We start from the raw sequence: 24,353 nt of genomic DNA, 5'->3' as shown, positions 1-24,353 counted from the left end.
ATGCCTCGGATCATGGCAATTAAAGTGCAGAGCATACCTTTTGTAGTTTTTGTGATGCCTCACCCACGTACATCTCGTAAAGAGGTAAAGTCGGTTGTATAACCACCAACAGACTACCAAATTTCAAGATTTCAGCTTAAGAAACTTTGTCTAGGCCTTCATCACTTATTATTATCATCCATGTTTTTGCATGGTTTTTGGTAAATCTTCTTAAATTTTGGAGTAGATTGCAGTTTTTACAGAGGAGTTCTTAAGCTAATTCGAGGCTTTTGGGTAGAATTATTGAGCGTTGTTATATTTCTAAAATCTTTTTAGTTTTGATTGGCCACTCGAGTTGTCGTCTCTAGCTGCCATAGAAGTCGTTGTTGCTCCAGGACAAAAAGTCCATCTAGCCAATTGGATGCTAACGAGATAATGGTAACACCAACGATTACAAAAAGGGCACTATTGACCATTTCACTCATTCATTCATGATTAGAAAATGTACCATGCCAGCTAAATGTAAACGCGAGCCACAAACCACCGAAAACGTTCAGGAGATCTTGAAGGCGGCCCATGCTGAGTTAGTTGGGTGTCTGGTGTTTCTTGCAGTTCTTGTTACATTGTTCTGTTGTTATAGGCCAAATGGTGTTAATGTTTCTTGTTAACCACAACAAGGTGTTATTGTTGTTGGCACTGGTAGTGGTGGTGGTGGTGGAGTTGTTGTCGCCGGCAGTTGTTACTCCAACTCCAGTTACAATGACAATTTTACCTCCAAAGGTCCAAAAGAACCACAGCAACAATAACAGTAACAAGTTACCACACTGACAACAAGTTGATTATTTTTTCTAGGAGTGATAGCGCTGTGGATGTGGATATGGCTACGGGTGTTAATGTTATTGATATTCTCCCGCTTGGTTTACTTGCTTGCCGTTGTTCTTTTTGGAGAGTCAATTTAAAAGGAAGTGATCTTTGGGTTCGACAAAATTGGAGTTAGTCAGTCAGGTTAGAAATATTAGCATACATTTTATGTTTTTGGGCTATCGGCACGGAAGGTGTCGCCATGGACATCGTTGTAGTGTTTGCATGTAACTTCAATTGTTGGTGGGTTGGTTTTTACGTTAGTTCATCTTGTTTTACCATTCATTGTCGATGATGTTGATGATGTCCCGTGGCAATCGAATACATTGTTTCGTTTTTGGCAACACTTTGGATAATTGAAATGGTTGCAATGCTGGAGGGGGAGTGGAGATATTAGTTTGAGTATTTAAACCTTTCATATTTGAATATTTTCAATTCTTCCTCTTCTTTTTAATATGGACTGTAGGTCGCCCCTTTAGATTAGTTGGTAGTGTGCTCGGATTACCAGTGCGGGGGTCGCACTTTGGGATGAGGAAAAAAAAAACAAATGGAAATAGGTCTGCCATTTTAGAACGGATAGAAATATCTTCATGAAATTTTACTTGGTTATAGATGAGTTGTCATCCTCTCTCCAAAGAGCTTAAAACTTGAATCGGACTGCACTCATTGATAAGTGAGAAGTTTGCCCCTGTTCCTTAGTGGAATGGGCAAAATTTGTTGTTGTATTTTTATACCCTCTACCATAGGAGGGGGTATACTAATTTCGTCATTCTGTTTGTAACTACTCGAAATATTCGTCTGAGACCCCATAAATTATATATATTCTTGATCGTCGCGACATTCTATATCGATCTAGCCATGTCCGTCCGTCCGTCTGTCGAAAGCACGCTAACTTCCGAAGGAGTAAAGCTAGCCGCTTGAAATTTTGCACAAATACTTCTTATTAGAGTAGGTCGGTTGGTATTGAAAATGGGCCATATCGGTTCATGTTTTGATATAGCTGCCATATAAACCGATCTTGGGTCTTGACTTCTTGAGCCTCCAGAGGCAATTATTATCCGATTGGAATGAAATTTTGCACGACGTGTTTTGTTATGATACTTAACAATTGTGCTAAGTATGGTTCAAATCGGTCCATAACTTGATATAGCTGCCATATAAACCGATCTTGGGTCTTGACTTCTTGAGCCTCTAGAGTGCGCAATTCTTATCCGATTGGAATGAAATTTTGGACGATGTGTTATGATATCTAAAAATTGTGCCAAGTATGGTTCAAATCGGTTCATAACCTGATAAAGCTGTCATATAAACAGATCTTGGGCCTTGAATTCTTGAGCCTCTAGAGTGCGCAATTCTTATCCGATTGAAATGAAATTTTGCTCGACGTGTTTTGTTATGATACTTAACAACTGTGCCAAGTATGGTTCAAACCGGTGTATAACCTGATATAGCTGCCATATAAACCGGTCTTGGGTCTTGACTTCTTGAGCCTCTAGAGTGCGCAATTCTTATCCGATTGGAATGAAATTTTGCACGAAGTATTTTGTTATGATATGTAACAACTGTGCCAAGTATGGTTCAAACCGGTGTATAACCTGATATAGCTGCCATATAAACCGGTCTTGGGTCTTGACTTCTTGAGCCTCTAGAGTGCGCAATTCTTATCCGATTGGAATGAAATTTTGCACGAAGTATTTTGTTATGATATGTAACAACTGTGCTAACTATGGTTCAAATCGGTTCATAACCTGATGTAGCTGTCATATAAACCGATCTTGGGTCTTGGCTTCTTGAGGGCGCAATTCTTATCCGATTGAAATGAAATTTTGCACGACGTGTCATAATATCAAAAAACTGTGCCAAATAAGGTTCAAATCGGTTCATAGTCTGATATTGCTGCAATATAAACAGATCTGGGATCTAGACTTCTTGCGCCACTAGAGGTCGCAATTATTATCCGATTTGCCTGAAATTTTGAACGACGGATCCTTTCATGACCATCAACATACGTGTTTATTATGGTCTGAATCGGTCTATAGCCCGATACAGCTCCCATATAAATCGATCTCTCTATTTTACTTCTTGAACCCCCAAAGGGCGCAATTCTTATTCGAATTCGCTGACATTTTACACAGGTCTCCAACATATAATTGAATTGTGGTCCGAACGGGACCATATATTGATATCGATCTAATAGCAGAGCAAATCTTTTCTTATAACCTTCTTTGCCTAAAAAGAGATGCCTGGAAAAGAACTTGACAAATGCGATCCATGGTGGAGGGTATATAAGATTCGACCCGGTCGAATTTAGCACGCTTTTACTTGCTAGGCCTATATTAGGCTATGTCATTATTGATGTCTAGTGTCGCTATTAGAATGACTGTCATTGTAAAATGACTTCTTGTTCTGCAACTTGCATTATGTCTATTATCTCTTTTAGGGCTCTTAGTGCTTGTTTTTTGTATTGTCTTCTGAGGAGACTTCTTACGGCTCATCCGTTCTATGTTTAATTTACAAAATCTTAAATATTTCTGTTCTGTATTATCCAAACTCTGTTTGGAGATCTCACTCTAAGAGATAAAGATACAAACATCTAAGAAACAACCTAACAACAACTCAAAATAAAACTTTGAAGTTGAGTTTTTGTTTTATTGCCAAAAAAAAAAAAAAAAAACATTTGATCTTCACGCACCTGTCTGTCAAATTAATGTGATGTAAGCAGGCATAAACCTTTATGGAGTGTTAACCACACCGCAGGCTAAATAGTCTTTAACTCCTATGGTTCCACGGCAACAACCCACTCAAAATCACTGCAGAAAGGCCCAATATAACGCCTTTCAAAACGGAGAGAATTTTCAAACGTGTTAAACGCACCTCAACATCTTTAATTAATGAATGTTGGCCGAATGCGATGGTGGCTTTTTTGCGTTAACCTCTTCATTAACGCCATAAAAATGTCCAATAAAAAAGCATTTATTGGCTGCCGTTGTAAGTACTCGACATGCCACATGTAATAAATGACACAAATGATGCACGGCATACAAAACAGAAAATAAGGCTCAGCAAAAACGATGTTTCCAAACGAAAAAAAGAGAAAAACAAACTCCAACTACGACAACTGGAAATGATGAATAAATATTTTGCTTATTTTTGGCATTAACTAATGACAAGAAATCCATGCATCCAAATAAAAAATTTTGCAGCAACCGCATCTTGTTCCATCGCCAAACTTAAGGCCCCCCAAAAAATGAGAGACTGCCACAAAAAGTAGCTACACAAACTGGCCCGCTTATTTCGTTTATTCGGAGTTAGTTTTTGGTGTATTTTGTCCAATTGTGTTGAAAGCTCAAAACGAATGTTCGCTCATTCATTTGTTCAGCAGGCAGAGGAACGAATTTGTTGCGTTTAATTGACCATGAAGAAGATGACGCTGTAGTCTAGCAGCAACAGTAGCAGCTCCTTAATGGCATGGACAACAATTGCTGTTTAGGTTCATCTGCATGGACCGAACAACCAACCATGTGCAAAAATGGTCGACATCAGAAAATTTGAAAGAAATCAAATATCTGTTGTCACATTGCACCGAAAAAACACTCTAATAGGAACAGACAAGAAATCACATGTTCAGATTTTTAGCTCTAAAAGAGCCTTTGTCGTCTTGGTGCCATGTGACGACATCTTCAATGAACTGGTGGGCTAGAGAGACATGATTTTGGCCTAAGATGTAGACCTCTTAGGCTAAAATCATGTCTCTTCGAAATGAAAATGATGAGACATTTTTTTTGCAGACCTTTTAACATGTTGATAGTGTTTCCAATTTGATTTTTTTGGCGGCTTGTAAAAGTTGCACCTCACTGTGGTACATTAGTCACAATTTATTAAAATTTTCAAGAAATATTCTAAATTTTGGCCTATAAGCGATGTTTGTAAAAAGTTTGAAGGTTAATGAGAAAAGACAAACATATTAAGGTGCGTAAATTATCATTGCAGTGTATTTCCGACAGTGTCGCAGAAGTTAGCATGTAAGCCTATGACTCCGAACGGCTAGAACATCATCATTTTCACCTTTGAGGTATTCAGCCAAGTTAAAGCTTCTCTACGAAGTGGTGTCGCTATGCGGCACGCTCTTCGAACTCGCCATTATAAAGAAGATCACTTATCATTGACCTAAAACTGTAACCGAAGTGCACTCACTGATATGCGAGAAGCATCCCTTTTTAAACCCACCACCATAGGACAGGGGGTATATTCATTTGGTCATTCCGTTACAAAAAATATATATTTCTGATCGTCGTAAAATTCTAAGACGATTTAACGATGTCCATGTCCGTCAGTTGTAATCACGATTCAAACTTTACAAATTGAGATACTTTGCTAAATTTTGCACAGACTAGTATTCCTTCTATATGCAGGTTAAATTCTTGAATGGACTAGGTTAGATTGAAAGGAGGGTGCAGATATTAACCCGCCAATGCCACTATGGGCATACATCTAAGCCAGTAATCGGCTTGTTGTGTGCTCTAAAAACTATAAGGTTATGTTAGGTTAGGTTAGGTTGAAAAGAGGGTGCATATATTAATCCGCCCCATGCCACTATTGACATACACCTAAGCCAGTAATCGGCTTGCTTTGCGCTCTACAAACTATGGTTGCCCAAAAAGTAATTGCGGATTTTTTAAAAGAAAGTAAATGCAATTTTAATAAAACTTAGAATGAACTTTGATCAAATATACTTTTTTTACACTTTTTTTCTAAAGCAAGCTAAAAGTAACAGCTGATAACTGACAGAAGAAAGAATGCAATTACAGAGTCACAAGCTGTGAAAAAATTTGTCAACGCAGACTATATGAAAAATCCTCAATTACTTTTTGGGCAACCCAATATAAAGTAACCTCTAAAAAGAAAACTTTAAGAATTCCGTGCTACTTACAAAATCCCCAATTGTTTTCAATACCACTTCCCAAAGTTATTTTACGTCTGGTACTGTGCGTCCACCTAAGTGCAGGTATCTGTTAAAAGCGAAAGCCGGGCAATGACAAAGGAAATGCTCCAACGTTTCATCATCTTCACCGCATGTCCTACACATGCTATCACTTGCCGCACTGCTTTTACATAAGTGAGCTCCTAGTCCTATGTGTCCCTTTATGATACCATTAGCTATACTGACCTCCTTCTTGCTTGCTTTCAGTAAAAGCCTCGTCTCCTCATGATCTGGAACCCCTCATAGGATTTTCACCATCCTACCAACCGTTTCGCTGTTCCACAATGTTGCATGCGCATTCGTCTCCCACTTCATTAACTCGGACTTTGTCGACCCGAAAGGCTTCGGGTTAATCAAGTTTATTGACGACAGTCCTCTGGCCTTCACCGCCAAATCGTCTTCCCTTTCATTTCCCCTTACTTCGTTATGGCCCGGCACCCAAACGATGCGGATTTTGCCATCCTCAGAGAAGCCATTAGTCTCCTTTTTACACTGCAAGACTGTTCGTGACCTCACCGTTCTGGTTGTCATTGCGATTATGGCAATCTTACTGTCGGTAAAGATGTTAACACTCGACGTCTTCGCGTTAGCACCTCACCACTTCACGCATTCCGTGATCGCCGGAGTCTCCAACTGCAGGACCGTATTATGGTCAGGCAGTCTTAAATAGATATCTGTCCCTGAGTTCACAATGTAAACCCCAGACCCACCTTGTCCTCTAGCTTTGATCCATCCGTGTAACATGGTCTTCCAGATGGCAATACTAGGATTCCGTCAATCCATCCAGACGGACGGACATGGCTAGATCGACTTAAAATGTCATGACGATCAAGAATATATATACTTTATGGGGTCTTAGACGAATATTTCGAGGAGTTACCATCTTATGGTGGAGGGTATAAAAAAATTGGTTATTTTATCCATGGTGGTGAGTATCCTTTACGCAATTTATACCCTCCACCATAGGATGGGGGTAAACTAATTTTGTCATTCTGTTTGTAACACCTCGAAATATGCATATAAGACCCCATAAAGTATATGCTTTCTTCTTCGTCATGACATTTTAAGTCGATCTAGCCATGTCCGTCCGTCTGTCAGTCCGTCCGTCCGTCTGTCCGTCGAACGCACGCTAACTTTCGAAGGAGCAAAGCTAGGCGCTTCAAGTTTTGCACAAATAGTTCTTATTAGTGTATATCGGTTGGGATTGTAAATGGGCTAAATCGGTCCTTGTTTTAATATAGCTGCCACATAAACCGATCTTGGAACTCGACTTCTTGAGCCTCTAGTGGTCGCAATTCTCGTCCGATTTGACTGAAATTTTCCACGTGGATGTGGTCTTTTGCTATAAGTTCGTACAACTGTAGTAAGTATGGTTCTAATCGGTTCATAACCTGATATAGCTACCATATAAACAGTTCTTGAATCTTAACTTCTTGAGCCGCTAGAGGGCGCAATTCTCCTCCGATTTGGCTGAAATTTTGTACAACGGCTTCTCCTATGATCTTGCACATACGTGTTCAATATGGTCTTAGTGGATCTATAGCTTGATACAGCTCCCATATAAACCGATCTAACGAACGTGCTTCTTGAGCCCCTACAATGCGCAATTCTTATCCGAATAGACTGAAATATTGCACAATGACTTCTACAATGTTCAGCATTCAATTCATTTATGTTCCGAGTCGAACTTTAACTTGATATAGCTCCAATAGCACAACAGTTCTTTTCCATTATTCTTTGTTTGCCAAAAAGAGATACTGCGCAAAGAACTCGACAAATGCTATCCATGGTGGAGGGTATATAAGATTTGGCCCGACCGAACTTAGAACGCTCTTATTTGTTATTTGTTACACTTCGAACTCTATAGGAATTTGCGCAGTCCTAGAAATGGCATAGAATAATTTCAGAGTAAGGAAGAATCTGCCAAGTTTGTTCGTCTGACACCAGTACTTTTCACGTGGTTCCTCGGTTATAAAGGAACGAATAAGCAGGCGAACTGTTTAAATCAGTAAGGAAAGTCAAAAGTCTGGCGGTGCCGACTTTATAAAACCCTACACCTGCACCATAAATTCAAAGTGGGAGCTAAATCTAATAATGAACATATTTTGATGGGCCTTGGCGGATGTTTTCAGATGGGTTATTAAAATCCCCGTATAAAATTTCGAGCAAAGCAAATATGTTCAAAAAGTAATACCTACCGTTGACAAATGACAACAAATAACCCAAATTCTGACGATCATATATTTGGGAGCTACATCTAAATTTAAATCAATTTTGACCAACGTCTTAGATATTGTGGAAGTCGTCGAGGAAAGCTTTGCACAAAATTTTGGGAATCTTGGTCCTATAAATGCGCTTGCAGTGGTTCTAGGAGTGAAAATCGGACATCTGACTGGTGATTCTAACTTCGAGTCTTTGACGTTGTGAATGGCACAGAAGAAGGAGGATGTCAGCTAGTTCCTACCGTTGAACCATCCGGATTGCATTAAAAAAGCCCAACAACTTGCAAATTTCCCACGTGTTTATTCAGACAAGTCCTCAAAGGAATGAAAACTTAAAGTGGATCTCCTTTTGCTTGCCAGTTCGTGACACATACATAGCAGATGTTCTATGATATAATTCTCGCCGTTCCCACAGCTTTTGCTGAAGTCGTTACTTGCATCCTTCTGTTTATCACGACGGATACAATGATAGAGAAGTCTGCTCTAGCCAGCGACAGCAAAGCGGTAGACAAGTCTAGACTGAGCCAACTAATTTTGGAGTGTTTACAACTCCCACTTTGTGGGATCTGCCCTTCTGGCGCCAGAGGTATAGTCACAGACCTGGGATAGACACCACCGAAATGGTTGTGGTGGGTGTACAAAGTTTGTTCCGTCCGACATCAATTAATTGTGCTTGCTGTCCACTGTCCATTTGTTTATCGCATCTGAGTGATTCGTGTTAATAGTGACCACTATGATGCCGACAATAGAATGACATACGTTCTCGTACCATCCATTCAAGAACAAAAACAAACACTCAATACAACCAAACAGTAGTCAAGCTAAAATTGAGTCAAAAAGTTAATAAGAAACACAAAAAGTAATGTGTTGCATTTGTACCTCATTAAGAGTGATCATGTGTCAAACTGCTAGCTCCGCATGTTCTAGATACAATGAAATTAATAAATTATACCAAATACACAGTGGGGGATATATTTGGCCCTAGAACCATAGAAGGGGCATTTCTTCCCAGATTTCAATGAAATTTGGAACTGTGAGGTGCATGGAACCCTTTGGACCATGGAAGGCGCATTTATTATTATTATTTCAATAAAATTTGGAGCTGTGAGTTTTTTTTATACCCTCCACCACAGGATGGAGGTATACTAATTTCGTCATTCTCTTTGTAACACCTCGAAATATGCGTCTGAGACCCCATAAAGTATATATATTCTTGATCGTCGAGACATTTTATGTCGATCTGGCCATGTCCGTCCGTCTGTCTATCGAAAGCAAACTAACTTTTGAATGAGTAAAGCTAGCCGCTTGAAATTTTGCACAAATACCTTTTATGTGTGTAGGTCGGTTGGAATTGCAAACGGGGCAAATCGGTCCATGTTTTGACATAGCTGCCATATAAACCGGTCTTGGGTCTTGATTTCTTGAGCCTCTAGAGGGCACAATTCTCGTTCGATTTGACAGAAAATTTGGACGTGGTGTCTGGTATCACTTCCAACAACTGTTCTAAATATGGTTCAAATCGTTTCATAACCTGATATAGCTGCCATAAAACCGATCTGGGGTCTTGACTTCTTCAGCTTTTAGAGGGAGCAATTCTTATCCGATTTGACTGAAATTTTGCACGTGGTGTTTTAATATTACTTCCAACAACTGTGCTGAGCATGGTCTAAATCGGTTCATTATTTGATATAGCTGCCTTATAGACCGATCTTGGATCAGGTCTTGAGCCGCTGGAGGGCGCAATTCTCATCCGATTTGGCTGAAATTTTGCGTGATGTGTTTTGTTATGATTCCCAATAAATGCGTTTAGTAGGGCGCAAATCGGTAAATAACCTGGTATTGCTGCCATGTAAATCAATCTGGGATCTCGACTTCTTGAGCCTCTACAGGGCTCAAGATTTGCCAGAAATTTTTTACAACGGCTTCTCTCATGACCTTCAACGTACTCGTCTAATATGGTCTGAATCGATCAATAGCTTGATACAGCTCCCATATAAGCTTATCTCCAGATTTTGCTTCTTGAGCCCCTGCAAGTCGCAATTCTTAGCCGAATGAACTGAAATATTACACAATGATTTCTACATTGTTCAGCATTCATTCATGGTCCAAATCGGACTATAACTTGATATAGCTCCAATAGCATAACAGTTCTTATTCAATATTCTTTGTTTGCCTAAAAAGATGTACCGCGCATAGAACTCGACAAATGCGATCCATAGTGGAGGGTATATACGATTCGGCCCGGTCGAACTTAGCATGTCCTTACTTTTTATCCTTTATTTATTTGTTTTATTGGTAACCCACGATGACCACAATGACTGTACTGTAATTTTACATCATTGATACGAGCAACTAAGTTTTCTAGGTGTAAAGTAAATTAAGCAAGTAAAAGCGGGCTAAGTTCGGCCGAGCCGAACTTTATATACCCTCCACCATGGATCGCATATGTCGAGTTCTTTTCTTGATATCTCTTTTAAGACAAACAAAGGATAAAATAAAAGAATTGCTTTACTATTAGATCTCTATTAAGTTATGGTCTGATTCGAACCATAATTGAATTGAATATTGAAGACCATAGCAGAAGCAGTTGTGTTAAATTTCAGCCTAATCGAAAAAAAATTGCGGCTTTTAGAGGCTCAATCTATAAAATAGGGAGATCGGTTTTTATGAAAGCTGTATCAGGCTATAGACCGATTGAGACCATATTTAACACGTATGTTTAGGGTCATGGTAGAAGCCGTTGTACAAAATTTCAGCCAAATCGGTTAATAATTTCACCCTCTAAATGATCAAGAAGTCAAGATCCCAGATCAGTTTATATAGCAGCTATATCAGGTTATGGACCGATTTAAATCATACTTATCACAGTTGTTGGAAGTCATTACAAAATACGTCATGCAAAATTTCAGCTAAATCGGATAAGAATTGCGCCTTCTAGTGGCTCAAGAAGTCAAGATTCAAGATCGGTTTATATAGCAGCTATATCAGGTTGTAGGTTGATTTGATCCGCACTTAAAACAGTTATTGGAAATCATAACAAACATCTCACGCAAAATTTCAGCCAAGTCGGACAAGAAGTGTTCCCTACAGTGGCTCAAGAAGTCAAGATCTGAGATCGGTTATATCAAAACATGGACCGATATGGCCCATTTACATTCCTAACCGACCTACACTAATAAGAAGTATTTTTGCACAATTTCAAAAGGCAAGCTTTACTCCTTCGAAAGTTATGGTGCTTTCGACAGATGGGCGGACATGGCTAGATCGACTTAAATTGTCATGAAGATGGTGGTCTTAATGAATATTTCGAGGCGAAATTAGTATGACCCCATCCTATGGTACAGGGTATACATAATTAAAATCTAATCCTTTTCCATTTGCAAAGAAGATCTCCGGTCATGGAGCTCGTCTCGAAAGAGAAACAAACAAAAATTGTGAAATTTAGTGATCTTCACCCTAACAAGCAAAGAACTTGAAATGAAAAAATTTGGAAGAGCCCGGCCTGGATTCGAAACTGGGCACACGGGGCAACAGTGAGAGCAGTTGTCTAGCGTTCGAAGCCATCAATATGACTTCCAAGTAGAGTAATTGTTGCAGTCAAAAAATCTGTCATTACACGAATACATGCATTGGGAAAAGTACAGCTAATAGACAGGGTTGTCGAGCGTGGTTAATAGGGTATTTATATCATAGGAGCGTTTTCGCAATAAATACGATACAAATACAACATACTAACGCATGGCCCTTTAAGCCATCACACCTAATATGGTTGAAAAGTCCTCTAACCAAAGACGAAACGCGTCCTATAGAAGTTGGTGTGTGTTGCGATCTCTAGCTTTCCTTTTCCATTTGCTTTCCGATCATTAAGCTCGTCTCGAAAGAGAAAAAAATAAAAAATCTATGCTGTTTACAAATTTGTTTAATTCGATAAACCTGCTGATATGACCTAGATCGGATCGTAAAACTCCCAGAAAAAATTCTTACATACGTTAAACTGTTTTCATCGAAATTTTAATAATATAAAAATGTAACATATGTATCAAATTCCCAGCCCTATTCAAGAATTCAGCTCGCCCAAACATACAGTTTTTTTAGCCATTCCGTTTGCAACATATCGAAATATCCATTTCCAATCCTACAAATTACCCCATCGTCGTAAAATTCTGTATGTTTGTCTGTCTGTTGTGATCACGCTACAGTCTTTAATAATTGAGATATTGAGCTAAAACTTCGCACAGTTATTATACCCACCACCGACGGATGGGGGTATATTCATTTTGTCATTCCGTTTGCAACACATCGAAATATCCATTTCCGACCATATAAAGTATATATATTCTTGATCAGCGTAAAAATCTAAGACGATCTAGACATGTCCGTCCGTCTGTCGGTCTGTCTGTTGAAATCACGCTACAGTCTTTAAAAATAGAGATATTGAGCTGAAACTTTGCACAGATTCTTTTTTTGTCCACCAAGCAGGTTAAGTTCGAAGATGGGCCAAATCGGACTATATCTTGATATAGCCCCCACATAGACCGATCCGCCGATTAAGGGTCTTAGACCCATAAAAGACACATTTATTAACCGATTTTGCTGAAATTTGACACAGTGAGTTGTGTTAGGCCCTTCGACATCCTTAGTCAATTTGGCTCAGATCGGTCCAGATTTGGATATAGCTGCCATATAGACCGATCCTCAGATTTAGGGTCTTAGGCCCATAAAAGCCAAATTTATTAACCGATTTTGCTGAAATTTAAGAAAGTGAGTTGTGCAAGGCCCCTCGACGTCCTTCGTCAATTTGGCCTAGATCGGTTCAGATTTCGATATAGCTGCCATATAGACCGATCCTCCGATTTAAGGTCTTAGGCCCATAAAAGCCACATTTATTATCCGATATTTCTGAAATTTGGGACAATGAGTTGTGTTAGGCCCTTCGATATCCTTTGTCAATTTGGCTCAGATCGGTCCAGATTTGGATATAGCTGTCATATAGACCGATCCTCCTATTTAGGGTCTAAGGCCCATAAAAGGCGCATTATTGTCCGATGTCGCCACAATTTGGGACAGTGAGTTGTGTTGGGCCCTTCGACATCCTTTTCAATTTCACTTAGGTCGATCAAGATTTGGATATAGCTGCCATATAGACCGATGTCTCGATTTAAAGTTTTGGCCCCAAAAAAGACGCATTTATAATCCGATTTGACTGAAATTTGACACATTGACTTATATTAGGCTTTTCGACATCCATATTGTATATGGTTCAGATCGGTTTATTTTTAGATATAGCTAAAAGGACCAGCATTTTGTTATACATAATTGAACAATAGCTTGACTTATTAGAATTTGGTGCAAATCGGATCATATTTCGATATAATTGCTATGGGGCATAAGGCATGCAATTTTCGCTGGATTTTGATGAAAAGTGGTTTACATATATACCCGAGGTGGTGGGTATCCAAAGTTCGGCCCGGCCGAACTTAACGCCTTTTTACTTGTTACTTGTTTAATTTCTCCTATTGTGCTTTAATTAAAAATTTTTTTTGCGTTTTATATTTGTTTTTAAAGCCACTGCACGACTTTGATTAAGAATACATTGTTTTATTTCTATAGCTTCCACCATAGGATGGGGGTACACTAATTTCGTCATTCAATTTGTAACTTCCTGAAATATTTGTCTATTCTTGATCGTTATGAGACTTTAAGTCGATCTGGCCATATCCGTCTGTCCGTACGTCTGTCTGTCGAAAGCACGCTAACTCTCGAAGGAGTAAAGCTAGCCGCGTTTTGCACAATTTTGCCCAAATACTTTCTATTAGTGTAGGTCGGTTGGGATTGTAAATGGGCCATATCGGTTCATGTTTTGACATAGGTGCCATATAAAACGATCAATTCCTATCCGATTTGCCCGAAATTCTGCATTAGGTGTTTTGTTATAATTTCCAACAACTTTGCCAATTGTGGTTCAAATCGGTACATAACCTGATATAGCTGTCATATAAACCGATATGGGGTCTTGTCTTATTGTGCTCTATGGAGAGCACGATTTGGCTGAAATTTTGCACGACATATTCCATTATAACTTGCGACAACTGTGCTAAGTATGGTTCAAATCGGCCCATAACCTGATAAAGCTGTCATTTAAACCGATCTTAAATCTTGACTTCTTGAGCCACTAGAGGGCGCAATTCTAATCCGATTTGGCTGAAATTCTGCATGAGGTGTAGTGTTGTGACTGCCAACAACTGTAACAACTGCAACAACTGTGTCAAATATGGTTCAAATCAGTCCATAAGCTGATATAGCGGCCATATAAACCGATCTTGGGTCTTGACTTCTTAAGCCTCTAGAGGTCGCAATTATTATCCGATTTTTCTGAAATTTGTTACAACGACGGCCTATTGCCTGATACAGCACTCATATAAATCCATCTCCCTATTTTATTTATTGAGCCTTTAAGCGCAGTTTTTATTCGATTTGACTGAAATTTTACACAAAGACTTCTACTGTGGTCTCCAACATTCAATTTCATTAACATAGCATATCTTTTCTTGTATTCTTTGTTTGCATAAAAATTGATACTGTGAAAGATCCATGGTGGAGGGTATATAGATTCAAACCCGACCGAACTTACCACGATTTTACTCGTTTCTTCTGTTTCTTTCGACAAACAAATATAAGTTTATAACTTTATGTTTGGAATGGAATCGACATTCAGAATGGTTTTTGTTCAACAAAAATTTCTTGCAATAATCTTGCATAAACCTAATATGAAATATAAATGAAAAACTGGAATCTGCTTTAAATTATCGAATCGTATTCAGTATAGGTACATCACATGGAATTCAATCAATATTAGTTTTGATTTGCAAAATGTGTAATTTTAAATTTTTGTGCATGTGAATGTTGGCTAAAAAACATGCACAGTGTTGAGGAAATGAATAGAGCGTTAAATAGTAGTTTTCATATTTTAGTTTCTCTCTTCTCCAAAGTGAATCGGACTTAATGACCATGAGAATTGTGCTCAGCAGAATGATTTGATTATTGACAAGCAGAAAGATTTGATTATTGTACTAAAATCCATTGGACAGGGGTAAAACCGTCGTAAGACTTCGAGATGATCTAGCCATGTCTAGAGCATATCTCCCATGTGATAGGTGTCCTGCCTGTCCTGAGGAATCTAATACCTATTTACTTGTTGATCGTAGTGATATTTTTTTGCTTTCTTTCATATCAAAGTAGTTAAGCATGTGTAGAACGTAAAATGTATGAAGGCTTTAAGTTTTGATTTGGAATAATTTTTTAAGAGATTTTCTTTTCAAAGCTAAAGAGAACGAAATACCGTGCTTGAGTGCGTTGCTTCAGCATACAATGTAGACAAAAATTAATCAAAAATGTCTGTGGCGTGTTTGGAAAATCAGTAATACGCAGTGTTCAGTTATTATGCATGCATATGTCCAGTATTTCCATATACGAAAATAGCAATGCCATGGCACTAACGTATTCTGTCTTCTCTGCATCATCTGGGACCATTGAAAAATTATTTTATTGAAATAAAAATGTGCAAATAAATGAATTAGAAACAGCTTGGGCTCAATTTGTTGCATACGAATATGAGAGACAAAAAAAAAAACATGTCCATTCGCAACGTTGTGTATACCATTTGTCCAGTAATCAATGAAATGTAAAAACGTATACACCTGCTTGATGAAATCACAAAACTAAATATTTAAAATTGTTCGATTGTTGTTGTAAAAAAAAGGAACAAAAATATACTCCCCAAATTCTTTACAAGTTAACGGAACTAGTAAGTGATGAAGAAATAGGAGCTTTCACTTGTGCGTATACAAATGCATCGTAGTATAATTAAGCGAACCTTATCCATTAGGCATGACTAAAGCTCATAAATTTGACTCTCATTATTGTACTAAACACAAGTAAGCACAGACTTTTTGATATAATGCGTCCCATTATAAAGGGTGATTTTTTTGAGGTTAGGATTTTCATGCATTAGTATTTGACAGATCACGTGGGATTTCAGACATGGTGTCAAAGAGAAAGATGCTCAGTATGCTTTGACATTTCATCATGAATAGACTTACTAACGAGCAACGCTTGCAAATCATTGAATTTTATTACCAAAATCAGTGTTCGGTTCGAAATGTGTTCATTCACCGTAACGTTGCGTCCAACAGCATCTTTGAAAAAATACGGTCCAATGATTCCACCAGCGTACAAACCACACCAAACAGTGCATTTTTCGGGATGCATGGGCAGTTCTTGAACGGCTTCTGGTTGCTCTTCACTCCAAATGCGGCAATTTTGCTTATTTACGTAGCCATTCAACCAGAAATGAGCCTCATCGCTGAACAAAATTTTTCAAAATTTGAACACATTTCGAACCGAACACTGATTTTGGTAATAAAATTCAATGATTTGCAAACGTTGCTCGTTAGTAAGTCTATTCATGATGAAATGTCAAAGCATACTGAGCATCTTTCTCTTTGACACCATGTCTGAAATCCCACGTGATCTGTCAAATACTAATGCATGAAAATCCTAACCTCAAAAAAATCACCCTTTATATAAGTGCAAAGTTGTTTAAAAGAACTCAGTGAAGAAACATTTTTTTTGAGATTTTCGTACAAAGAACAAAGAAGACTCAACTAAGAAGTCGGAGGAAACCGTAGCCAGAGGTTAGCATGTCCGCCTGTGACGCTGAACGCCTGAGTTCGAATCCTGGCGAGACCATCAGAAAAAATTTTCATCGGTGGTTTTCCCCTCCTAATGCTGGCAACATTTGTGAGGTACTATGCCATGTAAAACTTCCCTCCAATGAGGTGTCGCACTGCGGCCCGCCGTTCGGACTCGGCTATAGAAAGGAGGCCCCTTATCATTGAGCTTGAACTTGAATTGGACTACATTCATTATATGTGAGAAGTTTGCCCCTGTTCCTTAGTGGAAGGTTCATGGGCAAAATTTGTATTTTTGCAACTAAGAAGTCATTTGAAAAATTAACCTGATGGAAAACACAAAAGGGTAAGAAGACCCAAACTCACACGCAAAAAAAATATTTCATTAGGCATAAATGAAGTTTTCAACAAATAAAAACCGTTAAAAAAAAAATGCTGGTAATTTGTTTACGACAAAATTGCAAACTCTTTTATAAACAAGTAACAAGTAAAAACGTGCCAAGTTCGACTGGGCCGAATCCTATATACCGTCCACTATGGATCGCATTTGTCAAGTTGTTTGGACGGATTCTCTTTATAGGCAGAAATTAACAAGTAAAAAGTAGTTGGATACCCACCACCTCGGGTATATATGTAAACCACCTTTCGTCAAAATCCGGTGAAAATGCATACCTTACGCCCCATTGCAGCTATATCGAAATATGTCCCGGGTTGGACCAAATACTAATAAGTACAAGTCATTGTTCAATTGTGTACAACAAATATTGGTCTTTTGAGTAGCCATATCTAAAAATAAAGCGGTCTTAACCACTGATCCAATCCTAAGACCAGTATCGGGTGGACTCGGTCCTTAGAGACTGGATAAACCATATGCTAAAAAACATGCATATAAATTGTTTGTCCCATGGCATATATATAAGGTAGAAAGTGGCATAGGGCACGCCAAAAGGGGGCATTTTATCGCCATTCCTATGGGTGACCACCATTAATAAATCCACCTTTTAAGGCTCCAAAAGCATAAATCGAGAGATCGGTCTATATGGCAGCTATATCCAAATCTGGTTCAATCTAAGCCAAATTGAAGAAGAATGTCGATGGGCCTAACACAACTCACTCTCCAAAATTTCAGCATAATCGGATAATAAATGTGGCTTTTTTGGGCTCAAGACCCCAAATCGGCGGATCGGTCTATATGGGGGCTATATATAAATCTGGATCGATCTTGGCTAAATTGAAGAAGGATATCGAGAGGCTTAACACTACTCACTGTCCCAATAATATATCTATTTCTAAAGAAAGTTGCGTGATTTCAACAGCCAGACTGGCGGACATGGCTAGATGGTCTTAGATTTTTACTCTGATCAAGACTATATATATTGGGTTGCCCAAAAAGTAATTGCGGATTTTTCATATAGTCGGCGTTGACAAATTTTTTCACAGCTTGTGACTCTGTAATTGCATTCTTTCTTCTGTCAGTTATCAGCTGTTACTTTTAGCTTCCTTTAGAAAAAAAGTGTAAAAAAGTATATTTGATTAAAGTTCATTCTAAGTTTTATTAAAAATGCATTTACTTTCTTTAAAAAAATCCGCAATTACTTTTTGGGCAACCCAATATTTATAGGGTCGGAGCTGGATATTTCGATGTGTTGCAAACGGAATAACAAATGAATATATCCCCATCCCTCGGTGGTGGGTATAAAAAGGATAACGGGGAGTCATAACAAGAAAAATCATCGTGGAGATCGGTTTATATGGGAGCTATATCAGGTTTTGGACCGATTGAAACCATACTTGGAAGCCATGGGAAAAAGCATCGTCCAAAATTTCAGCCAAGAAGTATTATCGGTAGACCGGTTTATATGGGAACGATATCAGGTTTTGGACCGATTTGAAACTTGGTGCATCGGGTGAAAGTCATAGGAAAGTCAGCGTGCGAAATTTCAGCCAAATCGTATAAGAGTTGCGGCCTCTAGCTGCTCAAGAAGTATATTCGTCAGATCGGTTTATTTATTTAGATTAAAGAACGACTTGGACTGTAGTTGTCAAAGTTGTTGGAAGTAATAACGGAACACTACATGCAAAATTTCAGTCAAATCGAATGAAAATTGCGGCTTCCAGGGGCTCAAGAAGTCAAATCAGGAGATCGGTTTATATGGGAGCTATATCTAAATCTGAACCGATATGGCCCATTTGCAATCCTCAACGATCTACATCGATAATTAGTATCTGTGCAAAATTTCAAGCTTTTAGCTTTAGGCGTTCGACCTCTATTGTGATTTCGACAGACGAACGGACGGACATTGCTAGATCGATTCAGAACGACGAGACGATCAAGAATATATGTACTTTATGCGGTCTAAGATGAATATTTCGAGGGGTTACAAACGGAATGACAACATAAGTATACCCCCATCCTATGGTGGTGGGTATAAAAGATAACCCCGAACAAGCAAAAGCGTGCTAGGTTCTGCCGGGCCGACCTTACCACCATGAATTCAGCATAAATTAAAGCTTCTAGAAACCGAACGAGGAAAGATCGGGAGATCGATTTATATGGGAGTTATATCAGGTTACATATCGATTTCGACCTTAATTGACACAGTTGTTGAAAGTCATAACAAAACAGTAATTGCTCAATTTTTGCCAAATCAGACAAAAATTGTGGCTAGCAAGGGCTCAAGAATTAAAATCGGGAGTTCGGTGTGTATGGCCCATTTGCAATCCCCAACGACCCACATTAATATTTAATATCTGTGCAAAATTTCAAGTGGCTAGCTTTACGCGTTCAACCGCTATCGTGATTTCGACAGACGGGTGGAGGGACATGGCTACTTCGACTCGGAATGTCTAGACGATCAAGAATATAAATACTTTATAGGGTCTTAGGGCAATATTTCGAGGTGTAATAAACAGAGTGATTGGATTAGTATGTCCCCTTCTTATTGTGGTGGGTATAAAAATTACCTAAAAATTTTCAATTTAGAGAGGGAGTGAGAAATTAACTTCCTAATGTTTGGAGGGAAAAGATTGATAATTTTTGTATGGCACCATATTGAATTTACAGTTATAATTCTTTTTATTTTTAATCAAACAAGAGACTTAAGACTTCCATGTTAAATATTTTTTCCCTTTAAAGCTTTTAATCTTCGGGAGCGGCAATTTCAATGGTATTCGATAGAACCAACATAGTTCCATAAAAAAGCAGAAACAATTAAAACTCAGTATGATTCCGAAGAGTGTAGCCAAAAGCCGGATATCTTCCAGTGCCAAGGGTTTGAATCTGTAGATCCTGCTGGTATCCCTCAATTGTAGACTTTTCATTTTTAAAGCTTCCCAAAATGCCATAGATTTCCAAAACTTAATAATGCCTGCATCGTTAAGTCGTCTTATCATCGCATCAAGTGTCGTCTTAAATGGAGAATTCGCCTGCAGGGGAACACTCACAGCGATAATTTTAACAAAGCACATTTTCGACAGACGAAATCGGGCACGCACAAAGTATTTTTGTTGTTCCTCATACAACATCCAACGATCTGAGGGAACGACATAAGCATAGCGCGAATAGAAATTATTTCTCAATGTGAAAAACTCCTTTTTGTTTGCCATGACATAGGCCATATGCTTGTAATCCTGCAGAGCTGTCTTATTAATCTGTGCTTCATATTCGTCTTTGAGAATGGCAAATTGAAGATGAGCTGCCTCCATATCAGCCAGATTTCGAATGGGCCTCTCCATCAAGGGGGAGGTTTTCATGGTCTGCAGAAATGTCACCAGAGTGGTGTTGAAGATTATGCCATGGATGCAAATTAGCAGATATACAAAGCTGCGTAGCCCCGCATATGTGCGAGTCATAGGAAAAGCTTGTCCCAGCAAACCATTAAACACGTAGACATTGACCAGTATGTCCTGCAGTGAAATGGGGGAATCTCTTATCCAAAAAGTTAGGGCCACTAGCACAGCAAAGATTAAAGTAGAGCTAAACAGAAGAGCTATCATTGAAGGGTCGAATATTATGCTATATAATTTGTAAAGTGGCACTGGCTTCTCTACAGGCACCATCAAGCACAGGTCTACCAGGTCATAGATGCGACTAAAGTCAATGTTGCTGTGCAAAATATCCATGGAGAATTCGGCCATCATATCGTATGTGCGATTTGCAAACAAACCCTCCAGACTTTTACTATTTAGGAAATAGTAGGGCAAATTTTCTGTGGCTGCGGGCTTGCGGATAAATGAGTTGTGTTTTTCGGCAAAGACCGTGAATAGGTGACCCAGATAACCACCCATATACACTTGGTCATCTACTTCTCGCAGAGAGTAAGCCCTGCTACTTCTATTCATTATGGCAATATTTAATGGCTGGCCTTTCATATCCTTGTAGAGGTTTTTGAAGAATAAAAACCCTGGTTTCGCCTCAATGTTGTAGGAATTCAGTTTAAATTTTGGAAAAATTTCTGGCTCAAAAATCTTGCTCTCGGAATTTGAAGAAGTTTCCATTGCCAGTACTTGTATGGCTTTATTTTCTATGCAATAACCCATGATGTTGCTTAAATAATCCTCATTTGACCCCGACTCCTTTGTGAGCAACAGTATCCTGGTTGTGACAATGCGCCTCATTGATTGCCACAATGCTTTCAGTGTTTTCTTATCCTTTGTCTTCTTCCCAACGAGTGTGACCATTGCAAATATTTGGCGTTGAATTTCTATGGGCAAATGCACTGTGCTACATTTCCTCCATTGCAGCATAGGAATTTCCAAATTCTCCATAACTAATTTACTTAAGATATCCAAATCAAAGCTGGTCTCATCTTCCTCAGTCCTCGGATGGCTTATGAAAATCAGCGTATGAAAATATTTTTCTTCTCTCACAGAGTTTGTGATTTCCATTAATTTGACACTGTTTGCGTGTTCCTGGGCAAAAAGTTGCAAAAAACTGAGTAAAATCGTACCGTTAACGCTGGATGCCATTTTAATACTAGCGCAAAAAGTTGGCTACGAAAGTCACCTAATCGTTATTCACGCGATGATAAACGTTAAATTAGTGCAATTACATTATCTTTGACGAAATTTAAATCGTAATGCATATTTGTTGGTCACTGATTTGTAGATATTATCGATTATTTTAACACTGCATATAATGAAAAAAAAAAAAAAAAAACAAGTAAAAAGGCGTTAAGTTCGGCCCGGCCGAACTTTGGATACCCACCACCTATGTAAGCTATGTAAGTAAACCTCTTTCGTCACAATCCGATGAAAATTGGATAACTTATGCACCCAAAAAATGGATAAAAGAAAAGATTTGCTCTGCCATTCGAGCGATATCAAGATATGGTCCGGTTCGAACCACAAATAAATTGTATGTTGGAGACCTGTGTTAAAATGTCAGCCAATTCGAATAAGAATCGCGCCCTTTGGGGGCTCAAGAAGTAAAATAGAGAGACTAAATGGGGATTTAAATGGGAGCTGTATCAGGCTACAGACCGATTCAGACCATAATGAACACGTATAATGATGGTCATGAGAGGATACGTCGTACAAAATTTCAGGCAAATCGGATAATAATTGCGACCTCTAGAGGCTCAAGAAGTCAAGACCCAAGATCGGTTTATATGGCAGCTATATCAGGTTATGCGCCGATTTGAACCTAACTTAGAACAGTTGTTGGAAGCGATGACGAAACACGTCGAGTAGTTACAAACAGAATGACGAAATTAGTATACCCCCATCCTATGGTGGAGGGAAAAATAATGATTTTATGGGCTTCAGACCCTTTATCCGAAGATCGGTCTATATGGCAGCTATATCTAAATATAGTCCGATCCAAACAATATTTGGGGCGGATGTCGGGAGACCTAGAACTACCCTCTGTTTAAAATTCCAGCGAAATAGGGTAATAAATAGGGCTTTTATGGGCTTCAGACCCTTTGTCGGGAGATCGGTCTATATTTCAGCTATATCAAAATGTAGTCCGATCTGAACCATATTTGGGTTCAAAGTTATATTTTAATATAGTCCGATCTGAACTATATTTGGGTCAGATGATGGTAGGCCTAGAATTACTCACTGTTTTAAATATCAGTGGAATCGGATAAAAAATAAGTCTTTTATGGACCATTTTTCGGCAGATCGGTCTATATGGCAGCAATATCTAAATACAGCCAGATCTGAACTATATTTGGGTCAGATATTGGTAGGCCTAGAATTACTCACTGTTTCAAATTTCAGCGAAATCGGATACAAAATAAAGCTTTTATGGGCTTCAGACCCTTTATCGGCAGATCGGTCTATATGGCAGCATATCAAAATATAGTCCGATCTGAACCATATTTGGGTTCAAAGTTGAGAGGCCTGAAACTATTCACTATTTTAAATTTCAGTGCAATCGGGCAATAAATAAAGCTTTTTTATTGGGAGATCGGTCTATATGGCAGCTATATCTAAATATGGACCGATCTAATCCATATTAAGTCAGATGTCGGGAGGCTTAAAATAACCCACTGTTTTAAATTTCAGCGAAATTGGGTAATAAATAAACTTTTTATGGTCTTCACACCCTATATCGGGAGATCGGTCCATATGGTAGCTATATCTAAATAAAGTCCGATTTGAACCACATTTGGGTCAGTTGATGGAAAGCCTTAAACTACTCACTGTTTCAAATTTAAACAAAATTGGGTGAAATATAAAGTTTTTATGGACATTGGACCCTTTATCGGAAAATAGGTCTATATAGCAGCTATATCCAAATATGGTCCGATTTGGCCCGTTCAAGAACTTAACTAGCGTGCATCAAAAAGACGTATATGTGCCAAATTTCAGCTCAATATCTCATTTTTTGAAAGCTCTAGAGTGATTACAGCAGACGGACGAACAGACGGACAGACACACGGACTTCGTTAAATCGTCTTAGAATTTTACAACGATCCGAAATATATATACTTTGTAGAGTCGGACATCGACATTTCGATGTGTTACATACGGAATGACTAAATGAATATACCCCCTATCCTATGGTGGTGGGTATAAAAGCCAGTAAGGAAAGGCGAAAGTTGGGCGGAGCCGACTATATAATACCCTACACCTACTCTACAGTTATAAATTCTTGAAATTTATATGTATATGAGAGCTATAACTAAATCTGAACCGATTTTCAAACAGGTCGTTTGAAAATTGTTGTTACTGCGGCCATATAAGTGCAAATCCGGTGAAAAATATATATGGGTGCCAAATTTGAACCGATTTTGATGAAATCTCGCATATATGTGTAAAGATCAGTAACAAAACAATCCGTGCCAAATTTTGGGCAGATCGGTTACAAATTGTGTTTATTACAGCCTTATAAGTGTAAATCGGGCGAAACATATAAATAGGAGCTATATCTTAATCTGAGATATTTTTGATGAAATTTTGTGCAGATCGATTAAGAAGTGTAGCTACTATGGCCATTTAAGAGAAAATCGGGCGAAACATATATATGTGGGAGCTATATCTAAATCTGAACCGACTTTTACCAATATCAATATCGTTCGTACTTGGAGTGAGTGATATGTGCAAAATTTCGTGATGATTGGACAAAAAATACGACCTGCACATAGATTACAAGAATACATGGACTCACAG

General features: G+C 38.5%; 1 protein-coding gene across 1 annotated transcript; it reads right to left on the bottom strand.

Annotated features, from left to right (window-relative positions):
• Positions 1 to 1,115: 1,115 nt before the first annotated feature.
• LOC106094872 (uncharacterized) lies at positions 1,116 to 21,701 on the bottom strand. Its single transcript, XM_059361695.1, has 2 exons — positions 19,919 to 21,701; positions 1,116 to 1,213 (listed from the first exon to the last, which is right to left on the bottom strand). Exons 1-2 carry the CDS (start codon positions 21,699 to 21,701, stop codon positions 1,116 to 1,118), a joined length of 1,881 nt encoding a protein of 626 aa, XP_059217678.1.
• Positions 21,702 to 24,353: the final 2,652 nt, after the last annotated feature.

Source organism: Stomoxys calcitrans, chromosome 2, assembly GCF_963082655.1.
Source record: "Stomoxys calcitrans chromosome 2, idStoCalc2.1, whole genome shotgun sequence".
NCBI classification, from domain to species: domain Eukaryota; kingdom Metazoa; phylum Arthropoda; class Insecta; order Diptera; family Muscidae; genus Stomoxys; species Stomoxys calcitrans.
The sequence above is the reverse complement of the archived record's forward strand: the minus strand, read 5'-3'. Positions and strand labels throughout refer to the sequence as shown.